This window comes from Chanodichthys erythropterus, chromosome 16, assembly GCF_024489055.1.
Source record: "Chanodichthys erythropterus isolate Z2021 chromosome 16, ASM2448905v1, whole genome shotgun sequence".
NCBI lineage: Eukaryota > Metazoa > Chordata > Actinopteri > Cypriniformes > Xenocyprididae > Chanodichthys > Chanodichthys erythropterus.
In genome coordinates, this window is record NC_090236.1 from 26574683 (window position 1) to 26584258 (window position 9576).

General features: G+C 36.2%; 1 protein-coding gene across 1 annotated transcript; it reads left to right on the forward strand.

Annotated features, from left to right (window-relative positions):
• The first annotated feature begins 2503 nt into the window (after positions 1-2503).
• On the forward strand, positions 2504-8230 carry bmi1b (bmi1 polycomb ring finger oncogene 1b). Its single transcript, XM_067363140.1, has 10 exons — positions 2504-2827; positions 5583-5714; positions 5853-5949; positions 6155-6210; positions 6379-6429; positions 6519-6627; positions 6799-6838; positions 6930-7028; positions 7135-7215; positions 7302-8230. Exons 2-10 carry the CDS (start codon positions 5597-5599, stop codon positions 7632-7634), a joined length of 984 nt encoding a protein of 327 aa, XP_067219241.1. The 5' UTR covers positions 2504-2827; positions 5583-5596; the 3' UTR covers positions 7635-8230.
• Positions 8231-9576: the final 1346 nt, after the last annotated feature.

Consider the following 9576-nt stretch of genomic DNA (forward strand, 5'->3'; position numbering starts at 1 on the left):
GGCACGAATCATTCAGATAAAATCTGAACAGAATATTAACACTGAAAAATTGACTATATGAACGATACGCGGAGGTATAGCCTACGGTTTACAGCCTACACAAGGAAAAATGCAGACAAGCTCATTGAATTATTTGACATTCAACGCAAATAAATTTTACATTTTAACATGGGTTACATTTGTGTGAAATATTAACCCAGTAGCCTAATATTATCACACACTGATGTCTGACCTTTTTTGTCCACACGCTTATAGTCTAACATAATAATGGAACAATATTCATGTTTATGAAATCGTCATCATTCGATTTAGACCATCAAAGAAGTAATTTAGTCGCCTACAAACTCAAAGCGCCTTTATCTGTAAATCCTGACTGCCAGCTCCCATTCCACAAATCAATTTTGTGGGATAAGTAAACAATCAATAATCAATACAGTCATTAAACGTTAAGCCAATATAGATGAGACAGTCGTTTTTGAGTGATCTGCTCATTTTATTTGGCAGTTATATTTTATAACAAGTCGCTATAATTGTCTGCATGTGCTAAGATGATGAACGAATAACCGACCTGATGAAAGCGCTCGTGCTTTAAAATGTTTTTATCTAGGCATAGGCTATGTGCGGTCTAAATAAGATTCGGGTCTAAAGTTACATTTCAGTAGCTTAATCGCGTAAGGAATGGATAAAATATGAAAGCGCGCAACACATTAATTTCACTTTTTTTCGCTTTTCTTTCTTTCTTTTTTTTTTTTATTTTTTTTTTTAAATATTTGAATAGTTTCACATGATGCCTATAGGCACTTATACGAGTTGTCAAAAACTTCTGTCTGTCCTAGGGAATAACATCAGGCAATCTCTCTTGAGTTCTTCAAGACTTCGTGCTGCGTTAACACCCGCTAGGCCATTGAGATACGGCCATTTTGACGAGTCACATCTGCAGCGGGAATAAAGAAATAATCGGTATCCTTGAGAGAAAATTACGCTTGCCGCTGAAATTACATTTGGCTTATCCTGACCAATTCGATTGATGCAGCTAATGGCCTGTTTTATTATTATTATGTATTATTATGATAGCCACGTGAAGCTGGTACGGTACGTGGTAACAGGAGAAGCTTTACGTTTTGCAGAACCCGGTACGGTTAACGCTAAAGTGCCTCGGGTTTCCGCCAGCATGCTGAGCTTCTTTGTTTTCGCTGAAGTGCCTGTATTAGAGCAGCTGACGTCATGGCAGCAGACTGCGCGTGTGGTTTGCAGCTGAACGCAGAGCCCGAAAAGACAGTCCAGCGCGAAGAGAAAAAACATCAAACCTACTATAGGCTACACGTGAATGCGCACACCGATGCGCGATCACAATTTCACTGACTATCTGAAAATTGATGTGTGATCTGAACTGTTACACGAAAAGGTAACTGCGCAAACGGTCTGTAGAATTTGTAAACGCAAAATTTAAGAACAATCTTTTTGTTTATACTGATAAATCTTTAACTAAACACGACAAAGTAAGGAGTGGTAAATAAAGTAGGCTAGCCTATGCACGTTAATTTAAAAAACAAGCCGTTGCTTAGAAACGCCTTTCCTTCAATGTTTCTTTTAAGACGAGTTCAGAATATAAGTGTAGCCCACAGATACTATTGTAGGTTTGCTGTATGGTAAAATATTGCAAGAACGGTAAAGAATACATATGTGCCCTGCTGTGACCGTTAAACAAAGATATTCACATCAAGAAAACAATTACTAATCTCCATCCGACTTTTCTTTTATGAGAGACATAACTTGACTGTAACCTGTGTGTGAAAGTGAATAAATCATTAAAAGTCATTATCCTGGAGTGTGAGGCGTCTAACTAATTCTACTTCTAATCAGAAAGCCCATAATTATCTGATGTTAAGTCTTTCTAAAAATGCAAGCAAAAATTAGGAATGTGAATAGCCTAGCCTACTAATTTCGATTATTTGCTTTACTCGTTTAAGTAAATGTATAAAGGCAGTGAAATTAAATATTTTTGAATGCATATATTGAGCAGTTACACAACAATGCACTAGGTACCATATAAGTTGGCAATTAAATTAAAATGTTAATTTTACATTAAAAAAATCACCGTGCGTTGAAAAAGAGATTTTTGAGCGATTATTGATTCCTGTTGCATAACTTTTATGATGCCATTTTATTTATTTATTTATTTTTTAAAGCAGGCTATATGTGACATTTTCAAAATAACTCTTGTGCTTCTTTTGCATTTGGGCATTATATTATTTGCGTGAAAATAAAGATAGCCTGCAGCTTCTCTAGAAGTTAGTTCATCGCTTATTGTCTATAACCATTCCGACCAAACTACATGGCTTGGCAAGGGGTTTTGCTCTTTGACAAAGACATGATCCGTCAGAGGGGTACCCTACCCTATTGATGATATACCCCACTACTAATTCCCAGGCTACCCGTAAGGAATGAGATCACGTGATGGAGTGGGGCGGTCGAACTAAGCCATTTTGGGGACTGTGTCAGTTCGCACTGAACCATCAGACACACTGTGTTTTTCAGATCGCCGTGCGGGAGAAGTACGCCTCTGGAATTTACCATCTATGACCGGGATCTGTGGACGTATCTGTGAATCAAATCGGAAAGTGTCTGCGAAGAGTGAGCTACGGTAACCTATATGCAATTGCGCAAGAAGGCCACAATGAGCACGGTAGTGGTACGTTAGAGCCATTGACAGCGTCTGCAGCTCATTCCAAGATGGCCGCTTCAGTAGCATTCATTTTTTGCTGATCGACTCTCAAGTTTCATTGTCTACCACAACAAAGCTAGGAAACCATCGGGAATATACTGGGTACGTACGCTTGAATGTACATAAGAGCGGAGTCACGAGCTTTTCTGATTTTGTTTTCTTTTTCCCTCTTCGGAGACAAGAGAGTACTAACAATGTTGCCTCTTGTACCCATCTGTGATCGTTTCTCATACGAATTTCATTTAAGTTTTCTCACATTGTTTTATGAAACGCAACCAGTGATATATGTTAACACAATGTGCACGTCAACGAGTATGGCATGTTTGTAAAATTAAAGTATATTGTTCTCTTCAAGTGTTGTTTATATCCTAAAAAGTCGGCGCGCGCTGAAGAACAGGCGAGTTGGGTCAGGTGTTAACGGGTGACCACTTTCATCCATTTCTTCTCGCTCTAAAATCAATCATTTGCTACCTTATTTTATAGAATTGAGTAGTCTAGAGAGTGTATATTTAGAAAAAAATTACTTTACCGCGTTTTAATGTCGTCGATTAATTTTATTAACTTAAATTCATATGCGTATTTGATGGGTACCTCATCCTATAGGCTGTAACACACGAAATACCAGTATTTTGAAGTGTTTAACTTCACAGTAAATATATTTTCAAGCGTGTTCACTGTTGTTTATTTGACACTGAATTGGGTGTTTTGTATTAGGCTTTTAAAAAATATTGTAAAACATTGTCTCGATTCTGTGTAGCGTACGTGACCTGACACGTCAGACTGAACTTTTTTTTTTTTTTTGGACAGAGTATAGGATAAGAGTCCTAATTCTAAGATTTTATATTTAAATGTCTTTTTCGTTAGTCTGATAAAATATATTTTTAATCAGTCATTTGTTAACTAAACGTGTGACTCGCCTCCGATGTGTCACAAGTTCATAAAAATGTTTTTGATAACTCCATTTAAGGAAGGAATAGCTAAATATTATAATCTAACATTGGCTGTTAACTCGAACTTAATTGATAGTTCTCTACCAAAGTTCAGTGCCAAATTTTTTTTTTTTTTTCTGGCCATAGGCTACTTAAATGAGCCGTCAATGTAGGCTACTGTTGTTTGCATTGTCTGGCCTTCCGCATATATGCTGTGCCTATAGACTACTGTTATTTATTAATCTTATAGGCCTATAGGCCTATATATTTTGTTGACAAATTTTGCCACACCGCAAATATCTGTATTTCATAGCCAAATCATAAAATCTTTTTAGTGCTTGCTATAGCCTATTCTTTCTGACAGTAAAAGATGACATATTATTATAATTATGAATATGAAGATAACTGTTATCTGCAGTATGCGCTAAACTGTCAGATTTACTGTAACTCCAGATATTTCTTGACCAAGACTCTGCTCTTCTTTCTTCACAGAAAACAAAGAAAAGAAAGAAAAAAATTTGTTCCGTTTTCAAGTGCATAGTGTTAAATGTGCTATCAGATACGAATCATAGTACAGTTATAATATCATAACTAAAGCACATATTAGTCTTGTGAGTTTATTTGTCAAGCTTGAGAAATGGCTTAGGCCACCAGTCCAGTTCCAAAGCACACCTGTTTTTTAGCCTTTGCTGTAGTCTACCTTAATAACCACTTTGTTTCGTTAGGCTAATCCTCGGATCTACGTTTACTAATGTAAAATAATACTTAATCCTTAAAGACAGTTGTTACTTAATGAAGAACTAAAAGTACAAAAAATACTCTTTCTGAAATTTGTTTTGTCACTGACTAAAAATGCAAAGTGTTGTTCTGCACTCTTTTGAATGGTATTACGTTCTCTATTAAGTTGTTGCTAGCACTTGTAAGATTGTAGTAGCCTATAATGTTGTTAGCAAGATGTTTTCTCAGTTACTGGGTAACTATTTAAAGGTTTGTCTGTGCCTAATGTTGATAGTCTAAATTGATTTTACTGTATTTATCGTGTTGGAATTCAGTACACTGCATTATTGGGAAGGTTTATTATTGAACATTAGCAGTTACGGGATATTGGTAGCTTACTTGCATGAAAATTAGTCATGTTTGAACTAACCCCACATAGCCTAATATCTCAGTCGAGAGACGGCGGGCTCACTCACAGGCGCGAGCTCTCGAGCTTCCGTTGACTGTGTGCCTCATTGAAGACATCGGAAAGGCAGGGAAGATGTATTCTCTATCACATTTGGAAGCGATGCGTGCTGAAATGGTGGTTGTACGACGAGTTTACTTGATAGTGATAACTGCTTCTTCAACAATAGTGTGCGGAGCACAGGTCGCAGCCTCATGAGAGCGAACTCGCTTGGACACGGGGCTGTCTAGCAAAATGGCAGCCACGTTCAAGTAGCGGTATGTTTTTTAGCGAGAAACACAGTGGTCGAGAGGAAGTGATAGCGTTTTACCGTTAAATGGTTGAATTTGTGATCATTTGTAATGATCTTGAGCATCTGTGAATCATGCGAGGTATGCGGCTCCGTTTGACTGGCACAATGCCAATTACAACCCGTCGTCATAGCAACTATAAGCCTGGGCATTTTCGGCTTCACTCTCACCTGTGCGTGCGCATCCCTGTAAATATAAATAAAAAACATTTCAAATAGTGTGCGGACCCTTCCCTGGAATGCCAATGAGTTTAGCCGAAGGCGATATGAATTTAGAATAACACCAATTCATGTGAGTTATCAATTGTCGGGTTACATGTTAAACGTGTATGTTGTCTGTCTTGGTCGCATTTTTGTTCGCTTTAAGTGCAAGTTGACCATCTAACCTAGTAACCAGACTTGAGCTGTTAATTATGACTAAATATTAGGCTAATTAGTGTCTTTTTTGTTTGTCAGGTCGGCGAACTCACATGACAATGCACCGAACAACAAGAATCAAGATAACGGAGCTCAATCCTCATTTGATGTGCGTTTTATGTGGAGGATACTTCATTGACGCGACCACCATTGTTGAGTGCTTGCATTCATGTAAGTCTGAAATCTGTCATAATCTATAGCTATTATTATTAAATTATTATAATTTTTTTAAATCTTTAATGCGTTGCTTTGTCCGCTTTGCATTTAATTGATAGCATATAATTAATTTGTCGTCTGTTGTTTTCACAGTTTGCAAAATGTGCATTGTGAGGTATCTGGAGACCAGCAAATACTGTCCTATTTGTGATGTCCAAGTTCATAAAACAAAACCTCTCCTCAACATCAGGTAATGCCGGGTATTATGTATATGTTAATTCAATATTTTATTTCTGATTACCATATTTTTTATTTTATTTCAGTAGGCTAAATATCCATGTTGCTGCTACTTTTGGAAAATCCTGTAAAGCTTAGAATTTCTGTTGAATGAATGAATGAATGAATGAATGAAGGCACCAATAGTAACCTCTCAAAAATGCTTGTATATGTTTCAGGTCAGATAAGACTCTTCAGGACATTGTTTACAAGCTGGTGCCTGGTCTGTTCAAAAGTAAGTTTAAGAAGTTAATTATTTCAATTATAGGCCTATTTATTAATTTAGTTTCTGAAGGGGTTGGACATCACATAACTTCTGTCAAAAGCTCATTGTTAAATTGTCATAGCAATATAACTTAAAAAAATAATGCTGATAAGTGTTTATTGTGCTTTTGTCACTCAGATGAGATGAAACGAAGGAGGGATTTTTATGCGGAGCATCCATCAGTTGATGGTAAAACGTTAAGAAGGACATTGTGATATTTTAATTCAGTAGTCTTGTTATTTTTATCTACATGTTGTAATTATTTATCTGTCCTTCAGCTACTAATGGTTCTAATGAAGACAGAGGAGAAGTGGCAGATGAAGACAAGAGAATCATTGCTGATGATGAGATCATCAGTCTGTCCATTGAGTTTTTCGATCACAACAAGTAGGTTCAGTTCAATATAAGCTCCTTTATTAGATATCACTTTCATGTTCCTTATGATATTGACAATGAAATAGTAGTTAAAAAAATAGTAAAAGTAGTAGGCTACACCATAGGTGAAGTTTATAGTATTAGTTAGACACTGCATTCATTATTTTCTTTTAAAATGATCAGGTTCGATAGTAAAGATGAAGAAAAGGATACCACAAAGGAGGTAATTCATTTTTTAATAAATGAAATATCTAAGAACAAGTCTCTTTGAGTCAGTTTGGACTATATTTACTGAATTTCTGTAATTTTTCTAGGTGAATGTAAAGCGGTACTTACAATGCCCTGCAGCTATGACAGTAATGCATCTCAGAAAATTTCTCAGAAGTAAAATGGATATTCCATGTACCTTTCAGGTAATCTTGTTTGCATTCACTTTCTAAGAGGTTTTGTCTCCTTTCAACACTTTTTATATAATGAGAAATTCAGCTTGTTTAGATGAGATTCTTTCTTTTTTTTCAGATTGAAGTTATGTATGAAGATGAGCCATTGAAAGATTATTATACTCTTATGGATATTGCTTATATCTACACATGGAGAAGGGTAGGAGTATTAAATCTGAGATATTTAACATACTGTTTTATTACATTTTAGTCTGACTATTTAGATAACCTGTTGATATTTTACAGAACGGGCCCTTGCCATTAAAGTACAGAGTTCGGCCTGGTTGCAAAAAAATGAAGCTGAGCAGCCCAAGGGATGAAATGACCGGTGGCAGAAGGCCTGATACAGAAAGTGATTCCAGCAGTGACAAACCAAACAGCCCGACTGCTGCTGCTGCCGCCCCCTCGACATCCTCTTCTCTGCCCAGCCCAAGCACCCCTGTCCAGTCTCCACATCCCAACTTCCCCCATATCTCCACTGTTAATGGAGTCTCTGCCAAAGTGGGCCACAATGGCCAAACTCCGTTTAGCAGCAAAGTCTGCAAAACCTCTCATAATGGTTCCAACTCTCTTGGGTGACTTGCTTATGGATGCCAAAGCCATCAATCCCATGCAAACAGAGCTGTGATGTAGATGCTTTCTTTATAAACCACCTCTTTTATATCATTTTTAAATATATTTGTTTTGTCACCATGTGTGAAAACTTTGTAACACAGCATTGTTTGTGTTATATTTTGTATTAATTGCATAACTAATATTGTGAAGAGTACTGGAGGGAAACTCTGTAAGAAGGAGAATGTATCTAGGTGTTTTTATAAAATCTGTCTTGTTCTTTTAGATTAGAACATATGTATATAAATCATTTCCTTGTCTATGAAGTCTCCAATAAAATACATGGCGGCACGCGGAATGTTTATCCAGATTGTATTGATTTTTATTCGGCTGAAATGTGTAACACCAGCCAGTAAATTTGCAAAAAAAGGACAGAAATGCAGCGTCAGTATTGTTTTGGATAAACCCAGAAACTGTAATTTAAAAAAAATCTGATACGTATGTGCTCGTTATATAACTTTAGAAATGTAGTATCACGCGAGAATAGAAACAGTCTTCAATCCTCGCGTGATAGGCCCATTTCTCAATTTATAGGGTTCTTTCTTGCTCTCCAATTCTGTTCAAGCGGTTATTTGTTATTTACTTTGTCTAAATAAACATTTTACTTTTTTTTATTACCAAATACAGTGTGTGGACTTTATAAAACAAATCTCCCGTGACTTTGTTTGCAATACGGGCCTATTCTGCGTACTTGCTTCGGCCTTGAATAAATTCGGTTCTCAGATCAAAGGAAGCTGTTTTACAAGTACCTTTATGTATTTTTACTATATAAATGGTTTAAAACAATATTTAATAGTTAAAACTGCGACATTTGTGGGCGAATAATAGTTTCCTACTAGCTATGCCGTGAAATATAGGCCTAATTTTCACAGTTCAGAGCCGGAAGTCTGTGCTTTGACCCCTGTCAGTCTGATCAATAGAAATTAATCTATAATGTTCAAACAACAGAAATGGCCTGAGGTGCAAAAATACGAGCTTACAAGACTATAGTCCCGTTAGAGACAAAAATTAAATAAAAGCAACAAATAAATAGTCGGCCAGTAATGACAATAAGAAATACGGCTGTTATATTTGTTAGCTTATTAGCTTTGACTGTATAAAAAAGTTCAATATTTTATAAAAGGTCTAGTTATGTCCAGCCGTAACAAATCTCTCAATAAACCTTTAGTTGTAGGCCTACCTGTTGTAAGGTAACGGTAGCTTATCAGTAAGCTAGCTAGCTAGTTTGGTCCAGCTCTTGTCCGTGCAGATCGCTCTCATTGACCTCATTTAGGCCGACATGAATGTCGGACCATCACCGGACAGGTCCACACTTTAGGCTGTACAATATAAATATTCTATTTCGTTCTCGTAATTAAAATAGTTCCTAGGCTTAATTATCTTAACCGATAGGCCAAACCTAACGATCTCTGAATAAATGCTGTTTATTATAAAATGTATTAATAAATACCTAGGCCTATTAATTATTTAGCCCCTGTCCTAAGCGCTTTCTTGAATTTTCTCGCAGGTATTCTGTCAGAATTAGCGGCTTATGACAATTTAGTCGATTTTGAACACTTATCTTTATTAAAAACATTTAGTTTTAAATGTATTTATATAAAAATAAACAAAAGTAAAATACATTTAGCTTTGTTAAAATCTTTCGAAAGTCATAAATTGAATTTATTGCTAATTCATTGATGTGTAAACTTGTTTGGATAATGTCCGAGACGCAAAGCCTCAATCAGTGTCTCAGTTTAAATGTAGCTGAAACTTTTGAGTTTTGCCTTGTTAATTTAAAAATACTTACAATTGAAAAGAACAAAATTCAAAGAGAAATAGTACTAGATGTAAAGACAAATAATGTCATACGCAGGATAATTTTCAGTCGGAGATGTTCATGATTGTACTCGATTTATTATAGTTCGGC

Bases quoted from the DNA above. Each gene is read 5' to 3' on its own strand.
- bmi1b (XM_067363140.1), top strand. From the start codon at position 5,597: ATGACAATGCACCGAACAACAAGAATCAAGATAACGGAGCTCAATCCT. The intron at 6,430-6,518 runs GTAAAACGTTAA...TCTGTCCTTCAG, and splicing joins GGAGCATCCATCAGTTGATG to CTACTAATGGTTCTAATGAA. The intron at 7,029-7,134 runs GTAATCTTGTTT...CTTTTTTTTCAG, and splicing joins ATATTCCATGTACCTTTCAG to ATTGAAGTTATGTATGAAGA.